Genomic DNA, 19061 nt, shown 5'->3' with positions numbered 1-19061 from the left:
ACGGGAGGTCATGACCACCCGTAAACTTACCGGGAAATCGCAAATGTTGCGACACTAAACAAAATGGCGGCCGGAGGCGGACTTTCTTGTTTAGTTAGAAGACGTCGGTCTTGTCAAAGACGACTAATTCTGGCCGACATGGCTGATTGTGAAGTCATAGAAAGATTCAGGCTTTTGCGAGCGAGAATCGAGTGGCTCGTGAATGAACTTGGAGACGAATTGCGGAAAAATAAAGCGAGAAGCTGCCCGCTGGCTCCGGAAGCAAACGTGAATACAGGCGTAGTACTATTATTGTTGTTGTTGCTGTGAGTGTTGTTTTAGATGTTTGAAAAGCTCTTAGAGTGTTTGCATATGGGCGCTATATAAATTTGAAATTATTACTATTTTATTGTTATAAATTATCAACCAACGGCGGAAGAAAAAATAAATATTTTGTCATGTAAACACGGCTCACTCGCCGCACATTATTACTTCGAAATGGCTTCCTTTTTAGCGTAAAATGGGTTCCTGTCATGCAAAACTAATCCTACCGTAAGCGATATTGTTTGCTTTCTTGTAATGTGCAGAATTTTCATAAGAAAGAGGAAATTAGAAATCTGACATGCTGCACTGAGATAAATGTAAACATAACCATTGATATAAACAGAGCGATCGCGATGAGAGTCGAATTGTGCGCCGAAATACACAAATGCAGTGTTTGCTGCATTAGCTAGAGGGATAAAGAATAAGAAGCTTACACACGATAGATAAACGAGAATAAAGAACTTAAAAATCGTTCCACTTTTCGCAAAATAGTTTCAGTCGCATTTCAATTGATCGAGCCTTGTGGTATTATACAAAAGCCGTTTTCGGATCGGTAAAAATAGTGCTTGATGTCTGCCGGAGAAGACGATCAAATCACGCCAGTTGAACTATAGCTATTCAATTTTAAAACTTGTATAAGATCCTTCCTTATTCCCAATATTCTCTATGCTAAGGCTGCTAAAAGTAAATTTGTATCAGTACGAACTGTTGAAATAGGCGTTGAAATAAGACATCACGCAGACACTGTTTCCGCGGCGATCGCCAAAGCTTGCTTAGCTTCATCTCTTCTACAACTTTGAAGGAATTACATACTGAGTTTGATGCTCACAACAAGAATTCATGATGATAACATTCATAATCCTTTTCAGGTTCTATTTCGCATCAGGGAGTTTCCTGAAAGTAATTGCCGATACCATGCATGATGCAAAATAGTGATCTCTCTTGGTTGCTCCCCTTTGATAAAACGAAAAAGTTAAACTTAGAACGTATTGTATTGTCCTTCAAAAAGCATGAAGACAATCCTGTCTCATCCATAACCGTGCTTTTGTCAAATGAATCGAATGGATTGGTGTAGTCCTAAGTCGTTCTCCTTCTCTTGCGAACGAGCGTGAAGCGCGCAAGAGCCTGGCAATGGCTTCTATTTTACCGAGCCCGGAAATTACCGGGAAAGTTTACGGGTGCTTCGAGAAACGCATTATCGGGCCCGGTAAAGTTTTTCGATAATGGCCCCGATAAGTTTACGGGCCCGGAAGTTACCGGGACTTTCGAGAAACGGGCCCCAGGTTCGGAAAATCGCTAATTTGTCAGTGTTTATCGTTGGTTTAGACATGACACGTTAATACGAAACGTATTGTTGTACTCAGTTGTTTCGCCACTTGTAAAATCCCGTGAAAGATCAAGTGGAAAACTTCAAGAAGTAGATATTTTCACTTCTGAACTTCTGTAAGGCCAATAGTCAGTCCTCGATTTTGAAAGCAAGGTGCCGAGCTACAATAGGTGGAGGTAAGATTAACAAACAAACGTTTGTTGGCGGCGGTGTTTGGCGAATTTCCCCAGCGTTTAGCGAAATGATCCCAAATTGACCTGAATGACCTTAGCAATCTTCCGATAATGTAGAACTTTCGCCATCGTTTTCCAGGGGCAAGATCCGAAGAATTAGAACTGGTAAAGAAGGTGACAAATTTAATTGACTTTTCTGCGGCGCGTTGTTTCAGAGTTCAAGGTGCGATCAGGGCAATAATATCCACCTCCGTTTCAGTGGAATCTTGCCGTAATCGCTTGGTTCTTAGCAGTCCTCGTAGTACTTGTAGTCCTCCTTTACCAACTCTTGAACTGCTCGCAGATTTGCTTTGATTTTTTTTAACCGAAGTCATAGTTTTGGAATAAATTGGGAACTCCCGAGAAAATTGGCTTTTTCAAACACAATTTTCACGTGGACTCCGGCTGATCTTCTAACAATAGGAAAGGAATGTGCCCCTCGTTTCAACAGACGTCTTGTTGGGGAGGAGAGATCGCGTGTCGAGCCAAAAGAGCGTCTGCGAGGGAGAAAAGTTTCTTTTCACTGATAATTTGACAACCCTGAAATTATTTACTATTTAGTAACATTTCCCTAATTGGAAGGATTATAGTAGTTTTTCTGAGATGGAAGATTATGCTATACGTGCAACATACCTATTCTGATCTCAAATGGATTCAGTCTTGCTCCACAACAGTCTCCTCTGTTGACTATGTACACCTCAGTTACAGGCACAACTTGTCCCAAGTCTACTCTCCACCAGTGCTGGAGGTAAATTCCATTCGTGTGTGTACATGAACCAGTGTCATAGTTTGTGTTGCTGTTTCCATCAACTGCTCTGCTACTTTCACCGCGCCAATCAGTGGTAGACTGTTTCGTTGGCTTGGCAAATGCCAGATTTCCTTGAAACAAAAAGAGATAATCGTAATGAATTAGTTGGATTATAAACTAAATTCGATTTTGAGACGGCAATACGACTTTATATTGACGGCTAGTTGGGAGAAAATATATTCCGTATCGGGCGGAGTGGCGGAATATATTTTCTCCCAACGCCGTCAATATAAAGTCGTATTGCCGTCTCAAAATCGAATTTAGTTTTTTATCGCGATACTGACATTTTGTTGGAGAAAGTAAACGGATCAAGTACAAATCGTGCGCTGATTGAAGAGAAATTCTTACTTCAGTTAAACTGTAGCCATGGTAATATCCGTGCGCGAAATTTTTTCTCGGGCTGGGTTATTTGAATTTTGGCTTTAATTTTTACGTCGAAACAAAGAAGATGCAAAAATTTACACTCCATAGAGCACCTACCATTGATAAAATAGACGAGCTAGTAGGTTGGAACATTTTACCAGCAAATTTTATTGAAAATTTGTTACCGCCGAGATATAAACAACAACATGAAAACAGTGATGAATAAACCTCACAACCAGAAGCAAGAATAAAAAGAGCAACCATACTAGTACCAAAAAACGAAAACAGAGCACTGTTATCCTAGCTTAGATGCCGTGGAGATTTAGAAATTTGACAGAGACCAAGCGGCGAAAAATACTGTAAAAATTACCGAGTCTGCCGTTCGGCGCTACGACAAGAAGATCAAATTGACAGACCTGAGCCATGAAAGAGAACGCAACAGAGCTATTGGAGCAAATTTTTCTAGAGATAAGAGACATCAGAAAAGAAACAGATCCTTTTGCTTTGAAAATGCCATAATTTTAATATTGGAATTTAAGCTCATTGTTATTTACCGTGGCCGCTTTCATACTCGAGAAAGTCTTTAAGTAACTTTCTCTTCATCGAATTTTCGCTTACCTTCAAGAAAAAATTTGTATCCGCTGTGTCATGGTACATGTTCACCACAACAAAAATATTATAAGTGGTCCTTGAATAGTGTCAGAAGCTTTGTAAACTCAAATGAAAAGAAATAAACAACACCATCCAACGTCGCATGTTTATTCACAGAAGTAAAATTTTGATCTGGGCGCGCCGAACCCATTTAAGTGCCGTGCTTCCACCGAAGCACCTTAGCGGTCCGCAAGGTCTTGAAAGTTCTTCAAACGGAGAAGATGAAAAATAAAAGATTTATTTTGCTAGTCGACCATTTTGCTTGAATTTGTCTATTAGATCAATGTCATTACCACTTCATTGCAAATCAGTCTTTTGAAGTCAGGTCAGTTCTTAGTAAGGTATTGATTTGTTTTAACTTTTGATCTCAGCGAGAATATAAGGTCATTCATATTACTGGCAATGTGTTATCATGATGGTAGAGCCCCGTTAATTCGAACTGAGTCTGACGGGATTCGAGTTAGCGGGTTGGTATTGAATTTCAAGTATCTATTAATCAGCGATGTTCTGAAATATTAAGGTTTACCGAACGGTGTTTTTAAAATGAAGCTCGAGTTATCGGCGTAAATTTGAGCCAAGGGGAAGTAAAATTAGTTCCAGTTAAGGGAGAGTGCGAGTTATTCGAAGGTTGGTGTTTTTGGAAAAAGTTAAACATTATGTTTTCAGAGTAAAGCTTTTGATTTAGGGTGTGATTACATGAGGGGCTTTTGCTAGTGCCCATGAATTTGTTCAGAGTATTTTCGTTTATTTTTATCAGTTTTCTGTCACATCAGGTGACCACACTAGGCGTGACGCGTATTTATGACGTTACTTTAGGGTGAGAGTAGAATTTCCTTAGAGTATTCGCGCAGCAATTAAGCATTTTTTCCCGTCATCTTTTCACCGAAAAGTCAAGAAGAAAGATCAGAATCAGTCAGATCTCTCGTCAAAAATGTTAGTCAGTTTCTCTTGGTGTCTTTCTTGCGAATGTTCTCGCTTGATTAATTTTGTAAAGTAGTTTTTCGCAAGTAGCGTGGGGTGAGTCAAGATGCAGAGGAGGGAGGGAAAATGCAAGATTAACAGACTGTTTACCTTTCCTACGGGATTTTTTTAATTTAATTATTAATTTTTTTATTTTCGGGCTGAATTCGTACAACATTCTAGCGTTTCTTTGTAAAGTAGATTTCGTTCACAAACAGCCATCATTATGAACAAACAAGTCTAGAGTTAATTTATAAAATAAATACTTATCTCCTCATGCGATTATTCAGTAAAAAAACAAAATTAGAAGTATCTAGGCCCCTTGCAAGTAGATTGGTTTTCGTTCTGTTATAGTACAACCTGAGAAAAATTAGTCCCTGCAAGACTAGTGAAGACCAGTTTAACGTATCGTTGCCGACTTAATGTACGGGAAATTACCTCGTGAGTAAATTTCCACCTCGCATAGCTGAAGAAACTGTTTTTTTGTAGTCATGATCCCGACATATCGTCCGGTCCTTAGTGGATTGTCGTAATACACAGCTGATGCTATAAAATCTGTAAAACTGAACAGTCCCACACATTCAGGATTGGCTGCCACACTTTTCCGGTTACCTGCAATTTAAGAATAACCTTATCAGCTAAACTTTCAGCGGTATTATAATATCATCAGTTTTCTTAAAGAGCTACTTCCATTTATTTAGTGTGATCGATTTAGTTAAATATATTACATCGTTATTTTAAAAAGTAGTCACAGCCGATGGTTATCAAGACCAACTCTTAAACACGGGTCCCTGGTGAAGCAGCAAATAAACTAAGGGTACAAAATATGAATTTAGACAACTGCGAGCAACTGCGTTGTGAAGTTGGCAACATATGTGCATGTCAATCAAGCTTAAAAATTTCAAAAACACAGCGATGAATTTAAACAGATTAACGGCTGAATTAATTTGTGGGGTAGCAAAATAAAAAATGTCAAAAAGAACACAAATAATAACGACAACTAAAAAAATAGGAAAATAAATTATAACCGGATGATTGAAGAGGACGGATGTGGTGGAGAGATTTTTTTTATCTTTTCGTCATCTTGGTGACAATAACTCTTAAAAAATAGGCATTTCTTCAGAACAAAACACAGCTCTGCTCCTTCCGTAATTATTAGCCAAACGAAATACCTTTCTATTACGAGGCAAAACAAGAAAAAGAAAAAAAACTCATTTTTCGGACCATCCTCTGTTACGCAGAACGAATGCGCACTAATAAAAGGAGGCAGCGTTCTTAGCAGCCTTGTAAGCTAACCCTCAGACGGTGAACATTACACTGCGGTGTCTATTTCGCAACAAGTCAATCAAATCAAGTCCATCAGCTTTCCGCGATATTTCCGTTTACTTGCTTTAATTGAGTTTTTATAGCCTTCTTCTATTACAGACTTTGATTTGGAGCTTTCTAATAAATCTGGTCAGGCCTTTTGTTTAACAGATTATTGCAAAGGTGTTCACCTAAAGTTATCAGGGATCTTAAGCAGCGACGACGACGACGGCAACGAGAACATCAGAAAACAATAGTTTTAATTAGCAAAATACTGGCTCTACACGTGCGTTATACACTTAAGTACATTTCTCTTTCTGAACTTACGGCGTAAGTTTCTAGATAGTTCGGTCACATTGCAGAAACTAAATCCAGATTATCACAAAATTATTCAGAAAACGCGAAATAAATTTTTAAGTTCCGTTTTCGTTGGCGTCGTCGTCTCCGCATAAGTCCTTATTTTGTGGTCTTGACACCCCAGAAAGTCCTATTGACCATGCGCACTTTCATTATAGACTGGCACGTGCAGTCTGACCCCGAATAAACTTTGGCATCCAGTTACACCACAGGTACCCCAAGCTCTATGAGAGAAATAGGCAGTGACCTTTGCGCGAGTGTTGTAACTTGAGCGTCACGGCAAGCATTGCGTAACGGCGAAATTATAAGGATTTGTAAGGGACAAAAACGATTCCTACTTCAATTTAAAAATGCCAACGAATTTTCAATTAAAATATCCCTACCTGAACTCCCTTGTCTGATGTTCTTTCTCCTATGTTGTTTTTGGAGCGATTGAGCGCGATTTCAGTGCGTTTTAGTTCCATATTTGCATTGGTTTTCCTGTGGCGCTGTGACAGACGTTCGAAAAGACGTACGGACGGGCGGACGGAAGTGCATCATAACCTTACCAACATTTCTGGCATTGATGCATTACCAATTTTTCTTACCAATATGGCTCCGCGCGCTCCGCCGCTCCCTTAGTGAACTGAATGTTTTTTTACAGTTGGTGTTGTGATTTTCCATCATTGTTTACTCAATGACTTCATCAATTGCCTCATGATAAACAGGTTGTTTCAAAAGTACTCACCTAATGTTATTTTGTAGTCATTATTTCTCATGAGCCCAACCGTGTTAGTAGTCCACCAAAGCCTATTGACTATGCGCACTTCAAATACTGGCACGTGATCTGAGCCCAGGTCCACTCGCCACCAACTGGGATTGTTTTCCAGAGTGTATGAACAGTGTCCATTGTTAAAATTTGTGTCAGAATTTCCATCCACTGCTTTGTCTGATGTACCACTAGCGTAGCTGTCACTATAGGTCGAAGACTGAGATGTGTTCTTGCCTAAAGCAATGTTTTCTGTGTTAAAAATCAAACAGCAATTTACTTGGCATGGAGTACGTCAACTGTAGTTATATTTTAAGTGCGTTTCGAATGTGTACGGTGACGCAAGAAGTCTGAGCGAGTCTTGAATTTGTGCGAAATACAAAAATAAGTATTCAAGCTGAGACGAAATACAAAAAGGAAATACTATAACATTTATAATAAAATATCATAATATTTTGCGAAATAGAAAAATACGTATTAAAGCTGAACAAATGTATGACGACGATCTTATTTATTTGCTAGCGAACATGTTTAGCAAAACTGAAATCTAAACAGCGGTGTGCGCGAGGGTCGGGGAATGCGGCGAGAAAAGCGACGGTTTAATTACATACACGCAGAAATTTGGACGTATGTCGCCGGTACCCATTTATGCACCCGAGTGAAGAAAGACAACGAGAAGCAAAGTTTATTGTCTAAACTAGTAGTAATCAAAGATTATAGAGTGCGTTCGTCCTTTTATATCTGTACGTAATGTGTAACTACCAAGGTGAAATATTTGCAATAAACGAAGCTGAGTTTAAAATTTCAGCGGCTACGTTGTTGAACTTTAAAAAAAAAATAGAAAGTATTTTCGGTCCGCCTGTTGCGTGACACCGTTGAAGTTTAAAATAATGCACATCATTTTCGGTATAGCGCTTATAATCTTTGAGAAAAACGAAACTCACAGGCCAGCATACTATTTTGGTCTTCTACTCAAAAGGTATTTTACCAACTTACGCGACTATAAAGCCGTAAAAATGTCGAACTGAAGCGAGCTAATTTGCATACAGTTGAAAGACATCTCAGAGCCAAGGTTTATATTCAAAGAGCGGATAACTCTATCCAGTAGATAAAATGTTCTCCAACCAATAGATTTTATCCGCTGGATAGCGAATTATCCGCTGGATAAAATAATCCGCTCGTTGAAAAACCGGGGCCTGATGTCAGTTTCTAATGTGTGTATACTTCAGATATTTTTGTATTTTGATTTTATACTAAAGCCACGGCCACACGAGCGATTTTTTGCTCGCGCAAGTGATGCGATTTTTTCAAATTTTGTCGCGTCGCCAGCGCGAGAGGGTGGCCACACGAGTGACAACTTCTAGCGAGTTTGGCGACAAATTGAAAGCTGCGTGAATCGCATACTTCAAGAGGCCTGGCGCTATAAACAGACATGGCGGACGGCCCTTTCGGACGAGGATATTGTTTTTCACCTATTTGCATTCTTCTTCTTGACGATAAAAGCAACCAAAAGAAGAAGAAAATTAAGAAAAGGTCAACGTGGGTCCGTCCGTGGCTCGTAAAGAGAAAGGAACAAGGATTTTACCATCAACTTCTGACGGAAATTTCAGTCGTTGATGTCCCGGCGTTTCCCGAACTATTTCGGATGACGAGGCTTAGTTTGCAGGGTGGCTACACGGGCGCTATCTCTACGATTTTGTCGCGAAAATTTCAATTCTGGCGACTTTTTTCTTGCGATTTTTTCACCTGTCGCGTCGCAAGTTCGAGGGTGGCTACACGTGCGATTTTCATCTCGCGCTGGCGACGCGACAAAATTTGAAAAAATCGCATCACCTGCGCGAGCAAAAAATCGCTCGTGTGGCCGCGGCTTTAACGTAATACGTGACTCGCAAAACCTCGCGAACCTAGGGCTGGGTGAAAAGCTCTCTTTATCTGTTTTGTAGCATCAAATGAGGAGATTAAAAGGTTTCTGAACATAGCAACGATTTTGATGAGCATGGTCTTGTCGTAGTTCCACAGGCTAGTTTGCGGTTGAAATCTATTTCTGAAACGACGAAATGTACAACAGGCGTGCAGCGCTGTCGTGTTCGATGAATTTATTTCCCACGGAAAATTATTTTACCGCGGCCACAAAACGTGTAATTTCTTCAATGCAATCTTTCACAAAAAAGATTCCTGGAAGAAAGGGAAAAGATTCTGTAGAGATATTTCCATCCAGTGAATATTGATGAACATTGCAGTTGAAATGTGATCCCGTACACTGAATGTAAAACTTTCCCGATGTATGCAAATTTTGCTTCAACAAACTGCGTCTGTCTTCCAACCTGTGGCTAAGAAACGTGTAATTTCTTCAATGCAATCTTTCACAAAAAAGATTTCTGGAAGAAAGGGAAAAGATTATGTAGTCTAGAGATATTTCCATCCAGTGAACATTGATGAACATTGCAGTTGAAATGTGATCCCGTACACTGAATGTAAAACTTTCCCGAGGTATGCAAATTTAGGCAATAGCGCGAAAACGAGGGGGCGACTCTTATACGAAAACGAGACTAAAAAGATGGCTCTAGCGCGAAAACGAGGTCAGATGTCGTCATAAGTTCGCACCAGTTTCTTGGCCGACACATGCCCCTGCAAAACTCAAGCGGGGGCGCCATTTGGGTGTCCTTACAGCAATCTCGAAAAATTCTGCATAGCCGTACACAGGCACACCAACTCGAAAGACACAGGACGGAAAACTTGCGTTCTCCTTCGTCGAACGCAATAATCTGTTCATGTTGTCCTTCAGCAGCATGGTTAAAAATATATAAAACTGTTCAATTGAGGCCTTAAACTATTGTCTAAGGAAACAACACAGCAATGAACCAGCTTTATCCTCGAGCCAACGACCCTCGGGATCTGATCTTCCGACCGCCCGATCGATAGTCCACGCCACCGCGCCCTTTAAAGTCAGCTGGCCGTTTATTGTGATGTTTGAACTGCTTTATTTATCTTCAATGTACTTTCCTTTGCTATTCTTTATTCATAGAAAGGTTGCATTTAACAAAGTACTCAGGCAACCAGAATTTGTACTGAAATTTTAACTTTTCTGATATGTCATGATGTTGCATGCGGACTGAAGAGAACGTTATTGTATATTAAAATGAAGTGTGGCAAATCCTCCTATAACATCTGTTAACATTCTCAAGTAATTGTAAAAAGCCGATTTTTACACAAATTGCTCAGTACGTAATGGATATCTCTTAAAGTTATGGATCTTCTTTCAGAATGCCTCGTATCTGCCGATTACTCACCACTAAAGATAAGAAATTAAGTATACAAGCAGCACAAATTCAAAAGCTACGAAAAATTATTTTATATTTTTTTAAAGCGTCATTGACCGGAACAAGACCCGGAGAAGTACTATTGTTATTTTACCTGGTTTTTGTTTCACTCCAAAAACCTCTGTCCTCATACAGAACTTGTTGTGGCTTGTTTTTCCCACGAATCGCAGCCATCTTGTTAAGATTCCATCCCAAATTAAATTCTTATGCTCGGTATTCCTGTCACCATTTCCTTGGAAAATCTGAAATTTTGGGGAAAAATAAACAAAATATGATAATTTTCTTCAAGTTGTTTTCTGACAGCATTTTTCTTTTCAGTTAATTTATATATTTCTGATTTACACGAACACTTATAATCCTTAACACTTATAATCCTTATAAAATTTAACTTCAATACACAGCAAGTCTTACTTTTCTTATTACAATTAAATGAATGATATCTTTTTAATTATTTTCTGAACCTTGTTAAAAGTTTTTTGCCATCCACTCTATTACCCTTACAGCTATTTAGATTATCCAAACTTTTTGCCAGATTTTTTAAGTTCAGCTTTCCTTTACTTTACATTAACCCTTCAGTAGAGGTTGTTGTTATTATTGTTTCTCTCCTGTTGTGAATAGGCAAAATAAGTTAAATAAAGTTAGTTGTAATTGGAATTGTATTTAAGTGACTCTGTTGAATTAAGGACTTTTATAACATAGCTAGTAAATTTGTGCAATCAAATTCAATTGCGCGAGCGTGGTTCATATTCCTATTGTGCACGCTGATGACCTCAGAAAACAAATGCCTCGAGAACTCGGTGAGTGACTTTCTCCATTTTGCATTCAAAAACGGGCGAAATCTTCAGCAAAACGTTTAACTACAGATGACAACAAGGGAATCAGCTGATGAAGAAGCTCTTCCCACTTTTTCTTTGGGATTAGGGTTTTTGACTCCCGAAAAAACCTGAAGAAAAGGAAAAAAGAGAACAAGGCCCGTGACATCGTGTCTCGCAAAACTATTAATTTTCAGGCGCCAATTTCGCTTTCTCAGAGGGAAAAGACACCTTTTCGAAACGAGAAACTGAAAGAAAAACTGCTAAGGAATACTCGATAGTTTCAAAAGCGGAAATCCGATAATTAACGGCGAAGAAATTGTGCTTCAAGGACATATTGTTGTTTTATCCAGCCGACGATCAGCAAGCGGACATTTCAGATCATTAAGACTTATTTACTGATTATAAGCCACGAACTTTCTTGGTGACGTTCGAGTACTTGTGGGAATTCAATTCACAAGAAATTACAGGTTTGATTGTGAATTTGTACTTAAATATACTTTTCTACTTAACCGCTTCTTCGTATTCCTAACAGTTTATTTTTTTGCGAAATTTTTGAAAACCGTGCACACGGTTCGATAAATTCACTTCAAAATGGACTTGCAATTTCACTTCAAATCACTTGCGCGTTTATCGTCTCGGATTAAAAATTGTACGCCTTTGCTTCTTAGAACGAAGACTTAACTGAATAAATTTTTCATTTCGGGAAGCTTCAGTTGTCTGTTTTCTTTCTATTTTCATTCATTAGACGTGACAACTGCGTAAATCTTGCGTAAACAAACCGACATGTCCTCGCAAGCGGAAAGAATTCTCCCATGTAGGTGATGTATTAAACGTGAGGATTAAATTTTCAAGTTTGTTTTTTGGAAAAATTTTAATTGGCAACCAGTGTATTTTATTCCATAATTAGAAACTTTAACTACTTTAGACCAAAGGGGTGTTGCCTTTTTTACCCTGTAAGATGTGTATTTTTGCCGAACATGGGGTTGTTTATTACCATTTTGCACATTGGCTGAATGCTTGGGAAACCTCTGGTCAACCCAGAATCAACGGGTTTAAAAACTACCCCGTTGAGAATGTTATAAAACAATTGATTCATGCGTCAGCTGTGCATTCATCGAGATATGAAGCACTTGGGAAGTTTGGAGAGCACACAAGAAGCTAGAGTTGCTCTCGGCTACGCCTCGAGCAACTCTTACGCATCTTTCGTGCTCTCCAAACTTCCTGCGTGCTTCAAATCTCGATGAAGCACGCTGACGCATGAATCAATTGTTAAATATTATCTCTTTCGCGAAAGAATACAAAAGAACACACGCTAACTTTTTTGAGCGTTGTAACGAGACCGGAGTATCACAACAAGTTGTAAGCTGAAAGAAATGTGATGGTATATTTCCAGCCTGGTGAATGAATGAGAATGATGTATTATTCTAGAAAGTGTCACAGGCATCCTCGGAGAAAAGAAATCCGAGTGCTCCTATTAGGAGTCGAACCTAAGACCTTCCGATTACTAGTTCGGATGCTCTACCACTGAGCTACAGGAGACTCGTGGGTGCTAAGGCCATTAAACTAGGTTCATGGGACAAACATCCTGCACACTGCTAGGATTTGAATGTCGAACGTGATATACCATCACGTATGAAACTGAACGGTCCTTCCCAGTTTTAGGTGTCCCTTGGATGCAGTAGTTGCGCATCCTGTATCCTGAAGCTCACCTTAATTGAACCACTATCTTCATAATTTCTCCACGTTATGTTATCTCTGGATGACTGTAAGGTGTATGTCTTTACCCAGCCATCTGCTTGGAAATTTCCTTGAGTTGACACAGCACAGATGATATAAAGTGTTTGTAGATCAATCTGTAGATATGGATTACTATCATTTGTGGACGCACACCATGATGATCTTGCTGTGTAGCTCAATCGGCCATTCTTGGCTGGCGTGTTGACATTTAGTTCAGAGGAAGCTGTTATGCTGTCATCTGGGATTGAACCTCTCTGAATTCCAATATCCAGATCAGTACAGAAGCCTGTCACAAACCACAACAAAATGTTTGAGTTAATAAGTTCCACTTCGCCCATTTTTATGGTCAGTATACTCAGAGGGGTCTGATCATGTCCTTATTTGCGAGTTCCTGTCACTACTTGAGACCAGATCTCATCATTCCACGAATTCTTCTTTATAATATTCTTTATTCACCTTTAGAATATTCCTCCAAATAAAAATTCTTCTTCCGATACAGAAACCTAAATATGGACTTCTAATAATAACAGCAATGAAAACATCGTCAAATAACATAAACATTCTGAATTCCTTCTATTTAGCTTTTCCGAGGACGTATTAATCTTACGTCTGACAAGGGAGAGTTATAAGCGGGGCGGGTAGGGGGGATGGGGAGGTTGCTAATAGGTACAGGGGCTAATTAAACATTGGGCACCTTACGAAAGTAAGATGGCAACGCCAACGAAGACGTCAGTTAGAAATAAATATGAAGCAAATGAAAAAATAGAAAAGGAAAAAAGAAGAAAGGAATTTACTATATTTTTCCTTTTTTATTTATTTTATTTTTTTATTATACCATTTGCCTCATTATTTATACTGTCAATCACTTTAGTTTTAGGTAGTTCTGTTATTGCGCAAATACTTGTAATAGAGCACATGTCCCAATGCAAATTCTCATTGTACCTGAACAAGGTTGGTTTGGCCAGCTGAAATATACAACACTTCAAAACGGTATTCTACGTTGTATCGGTCTCTGCTTCTCTTATCATATAGACAAAGCATTTAATTTTAATCACAAAACTCAAGTTCGACGCGGAATTCATTCAACAGCTCCTTCCGACTTAGGGTAGGTATAGTAATTAACATAAATAGATAAATAGAAATAAATAAATAAATAAATAAATAAATAAATAAATAAATAAATGAAAGAATGAATGAATAAATAAATAAATAAATAAATAAATAAATAAATAAATATCTTTACTTTCGATTCAGTCCGTTAACCTGCTATACCCACAATGACAAGCAATAATAGTCTTTTTAGAAACAGCAATCAGGGTCCATTTTATTACAAAGCTTTTCTTGGCGACATTTTTTGAGAAATGAACGCTTAAAGGACCCTAGTAAGCTTCTGCCATTTTCGATGCCATCGAAATTATTGATATTGCATGGTGAAGCGAAATCCTATTGCTTAACTGTAAGTTGTGTTCCTGAAAGTATGTTTCATTACCTTTAGTAGTTTCACAGAGATTTCGTTCATTTCGACACTCTGCGAATTATATATAATAGCCAGACTCTCGCATATAAACAAAAACAAAGATGCCATCGAAATTATTGATATTGCATGGTGAAGCGAAATCTTATTGCTTAACTGTAAGTTCTGTTCCTGAAAGTATGTTTCATTACCTTTAGTAGTTTCACAGTGATTTCGTTCATTTCGACACTCTGCGAATTATATATAATAGCCAAACTCTCGCATATAAACAAAAACAAAGGTGTGGCTGACTAGGGCCCTTTAAACTGAAATAATCCAACTATAATGCCGTGTTTCACTTCCTCAAGGACTCCCTGTTGAGTCAATATAGAGTGAAATGAGACAACTTTGTAGTTTTAATGTCAGTATACAGTGGCAAGAGACTAGGTACCTCATAGTCTCTTGACAGTGGTCATTAGCGTCTCAATTTTTTTTTGGTCAAGACATTTCAAAGTATTTCCTAGCTCAATACACCGATAGAAATCCAAGAGAACATAGACCTATCTGCAAACGATGATTTGGAGGCCAAGAGACGTCAACCTGACAAAAAAATATGTCGTGTTACTCTTGGTTATCACGATGTGCAAGTGCGATGCTCATTTATCTCGATTATAACTGAATTTCACAGTGGTAACCGTCTAGCTGCTGTTATTGAAATTAATCTCTTTCGTTTTCCCGTTGAAATGTGTCTTGACCGCTATGCATGAATCACTTGAAAACTCTGAAGTCAAGGTTTCGTTCAAATTCCGTTTTTTTTATTCTACTCACAAGTTGTAATTTATTTTAGATAATTTATTCATTAAACCTGGATCAAACCTTCTTCTCCCTAGAATGAATATTTTTATTCCTATTGTCTTCAGTAAACACTGACCAATCAGAATCCATTGTCTGTAGGTCTTAGTGGGGCCTAGAAAGGAAAGATTGTCCCACGCAGACTCCCACTAAAATTCAAAATGGTAACCATGTTTGTTTACGAGTAAATTTTCAATACTGCAATATGCCGTTTTCAGAAAGAAAACAACCTTTTTGAAACGGTAAATCGAATAAACAATTTCTAAGGAGTACTCGATAGTTTGAACAGTGGACATCCAAGAGTTCACGGCGAACAAATTACGCTACGACATCACGACATCACAAATCATCACTGGCGTGACGGACTTGGTCGAAATGCTTGAGCACTTCTGGGAAATCCAACTTACAAAAAGTTACAGATTTGATTGTCAATTTTTACTGAAATATTATTTTGATGGACGAATACTCTTACTCCTGACAGTTTTCTCGAAATTTTTGCTGAAATGCATACAAAGCAATCTTACAAAAACGAACCATTTTTCTCGCGAACGGATCAAGTCTCCCTTACTGTCAACGAAAGGACACGTCTGCACGCAGGCTAAGACGACCACTGTCCATCTCTCTTAAAAAAGAACAGCTAGGTAATGTCGCCTCAAGATTTCAGGATCAAGTACAATGTTCAAGCAAGAACATTGCAAAAAGTGTTGGTATTTTTTTCCTATTTTACAACACTCTCTTTCAGAAAACTTACTCCATTGTGAGTATTGTAAGTATTGTAAATATTTGTATAGTACTGTAACTTGTGTAGAGGTATTGTATTGTAGTATGTATAGTAAATATTCTTAGTACTGTAAGTCAAGTAATAAGTATTGTACGTATTGTCATTATTAAAATAAACTAAAATAAAAATAAATAAATAAATAAATAAATAAATAACAGAAGTTTTTTTCTCTGTGTGACGCTTTCAAGTCTCGCGTATGCATGACATTTTATAGCGTCTTCTTGGTGACGATCTAAAGCTTCGCGTTGGTATGACATTTTATAGCATCCGTGTGGCACCTTACTTTTCGCGTATGTGCCGATTATATTTTGGAGTATCTGTCTGACATCTTAGTTTTTTGAACACGTGTGACATTTCAAAACTTCTGTGTAACATTTGTGAGAAGAGTTTTATAGTTTATTGTCTGTATGACTTAAGCGTTCAGGATCCTCTTGATAAACTTACATGTTTTCACGTCTAATTTATGTTACAATGTTCCAGGTTTGGGTATATGTGTTTGTCATTTATAAGTTGGCGTCGAAATGAAAAAATACTAGCTTGTGAACAGGCTCCCAAGTGGGGTATAGAGCTAAGAGAAAAATCGAGCTCAAAGAAAGGGGGTAAGAAAGAAAGGGAGAGAGCCCGTGGACATTCTTTTGATGCCGCCGTTCGGCCCCCTTGTAACTAAACTATGAGTAATATCTCAACAAGGTAATTTTTTGCCAATCATTCTACTCGAACGAGTCAGAAAATCTATAATATTCACCAATGCAGTCGACAAAATATTTGGTTATGCCGCAAGAACGGGAGCACATTTGTCGATTTTGCTAAAATTTCTCGCTGATAGTTTCCGTTTTCAGGCTCTTTAAGAAACAAGGAATTGCTTGTTGCTCCTGGGCAACAAACTCAAAAAGATTCACCGATCGTACGTTCGCCGACTGAGAGCACCTTCAAGATAGCCTTCTTCGTTTCCAGCGCCGATTGTAAACGCTTTGAGGCGCAAGTTAGATAACTACTCAACCTTGTCCTTATTATTGACCCCAACGACGTGACAACAAAAACCGTAGAATGTTCTCAGTTCCGCATTTCTTTTAATATCCAAGGAAGCAAATGGAAGATAAAACTCCTGCTGAACTAGTTTGTAAAACTTCCTAAAACATCTTGCTTTTTAACCACATATTGTAGGCAAATGTTCAGCTCTTTTACAGTTGTGTAAGCCCAAAGGTTTGAGGAAATGTTTCGTTGATTTTCGCCTCTTTAAACTGTAAGCTTGAAGAAGCTTCACCTGCATTCACAAATTATGCAAATTTTAACCCGCAAGATATTCAAACGATTTAATATCAGTTTGCAAAGAAGTCAACAATCATCTATCTAACCAATCAGATCATGATACCAGAATCTGCTCTTATGAAACGGAGACATCAAAATAATCAGTCCCTGACAGCATGCCTAGCTTTCTTTCGCCCCGCAGAGCGCGCTCCACTCGCCCGGCTCCCCTGTTAACAGGCTAAAAAAATGCCGACCCGAATAACAATTGAAAGAACGACGTCTGTGTCACTTCGGTCTTTTATATCATTCAGTAGTTACCACGATACAGTGGTATATAATGATTTAGTCTGTGTGACGTCTAAGCCAGTGTGGTGACTAGAGTTTGTGTCATCATCAAGTTACCTGAAACGCTTCCTGATGAATGTACAAATTACAGACTTCAGTTTGACATTTCTTGTTCTGTCTGTATGGCCTTCTAGTTTTCCCTAAACTAACGGCTAGCACACGTTCGTTGAGGTTGTTTGATACTCTCTTAAAATGGCTCTGTATCTGGACGGGGTATTTCAGGGCTGCTTCGCAGTTGCCCCTTCCCCTTTCTGGTATTTATTCTGGAGTTCTTTTGCCATTTTTTTTTATATATATTTTGTGTTTACAAAATTGAATTGAATTACATCCTTAGTCGCCATACGGGTTACTTGAAAAGAGTTTCGGTACATTACTTTCCTAGGAATGCCGGGTTGAAAACGGGAAAACATCTCCCATTGCAGGCGAAAATTCCCCAATGGCTTTAGTCCTCTCCATATCCCAAGGATAGAACAAGGGAATTCTAATAGTCTGTGCTAGGTTGTGTGCCGAATCTATTTTAAAACCCAGTCCATGTTATGCACTATTTACGGTAATTTGCATAACTTATCACCAGGGCTGTTGAAAAAAAACGATGAAATGTTTCATTGTGAAATTAAGCTGCTTCATGATATCGCTTTCAAGCAAGGAGTTAAAAGATAATACGAGCTTATAATAATATCGACCAAAGTTTTCGTTTTTAACATATTGAATATTTTAACTCCTGATTTTATAATTAATATATAACTGTAGAGTAAATTCCATCTTGGGATAACTTTGTGCGACCGCAGTCCAAAATATAAGGAAATAATCCAAGGTACATAATTAAGTAGAAAACTGTATTTTTTTTTTTGCCGGAAGACTACTCCTAAAGTGAATTGAAAGAAACGCTGCGCATAGACTTCTGTTTACCTTTTAACTGAAATTATATATCATTGCGGAAAACACGAGGACAAAGTGACGAAGTTGAGCAACGTAAGAGAAAACTAAGTATCAAGCTGTAACACCTGCAGCAAGAAAACATTGAAGTCTGCATCAACCGTCGTTGCATCTACTGTGATGAAGAGGAGTGAAAAAAAGGTAAAATAAAATGTGGTAGATACGGTCGCTTACCCATTTCACCAGGCAAAGGAAAAGTCAATTCGATAGAGCGTTAAAGTTAGGTTAAGCGACGGCCACATGCTCTTGAAATTGCATTGTTTTTTAAATAGCTTGTAAAAAATTTGAGGGTTCACGCACTAGAGATCTGTTATTGTACTTACCTAAGACCCAGTGAAGTAGCACTGTGAGAAACACAAATCGAAAAGAGATATTACGATAATCCATCGGAGGGACCGACATTGCGGAAATTTAAAAACAACCTGCTAATCGTTAGGCGGCTTTTGACTCATAATAAACAGGAAAGAGTAATTTTTACAAAGTAAAATACTGTCAATTTTAACTGCGTTTTTATTTGTTAATGTCCATCTGTTCGCAGAA

General features: G+C 38.4%; 1 protein-coding gene and 1 long non-coding RNA gene across 3 annotated transcripts in view; both read right to left on the bottom strand.

Annotated features, from left to right (window-relative positions):
* The window catches only part of LOC146456373 (uncharacterized), a 43507-nt gene extending 24579 nt beyond the window's left edge, over positions 1-18928 (bottom strand). For both annotated transcript variants that reach the window (XM_085093181.1, XM_085093182.1), the window contains exons 1-6: positions 18845-18928; positions 12879-13192; positions 10449-10596; positions 7014-7286; positions 5063-5236; positions 2476-2721 (exon numbers count right to left, since the gene is read on the bottom strand). In XM_085093181.1, the coding sequence (XP_084949307.1) occupies positions 2476-2721; positions 5063-5236; positions 7014-7286; positions 10449-10596; positions 12879-13192; positions 18845-18923 (1234 nt within the window). In that variant the 5' untranslated portion in view covers positions 18924-18928. The remainder of the gene's footprint in view (positions 1-2475; positions 2722-5062; positions 5237-7013; positions 7287-10448; positions 10597-12878; positions 13193-18844) is intronic.
* Positions 1-19061, bottom strand: part of LOC146456372 (uncharacterized) — a 71113-nt gene that overhangs the window by 27173 nt on the left and 24879 nt on the right. The window lies entirely within an intron of this gene.

The sequence above is a fragment of the Pavona decussata genome, unplaced genomic scaffold, assembly GCF_977016875.1.
Source record: "Pavona decussata unplaced genomic scaffold, jaPavDecu1.1 SCAFFOLD_256, whole genome shotgun sequence".
Lineage (NCBI taxonomy): Eukaryota > Metazoa > Cnidaria > Anthozoa > Scleractinia > Agariciidae > Pavona > Pavona decussata.
Note: the sequence above shows the minus strand (reverse complement) of the source record. Positions and strands in the feature narration are given on the sequence as shown.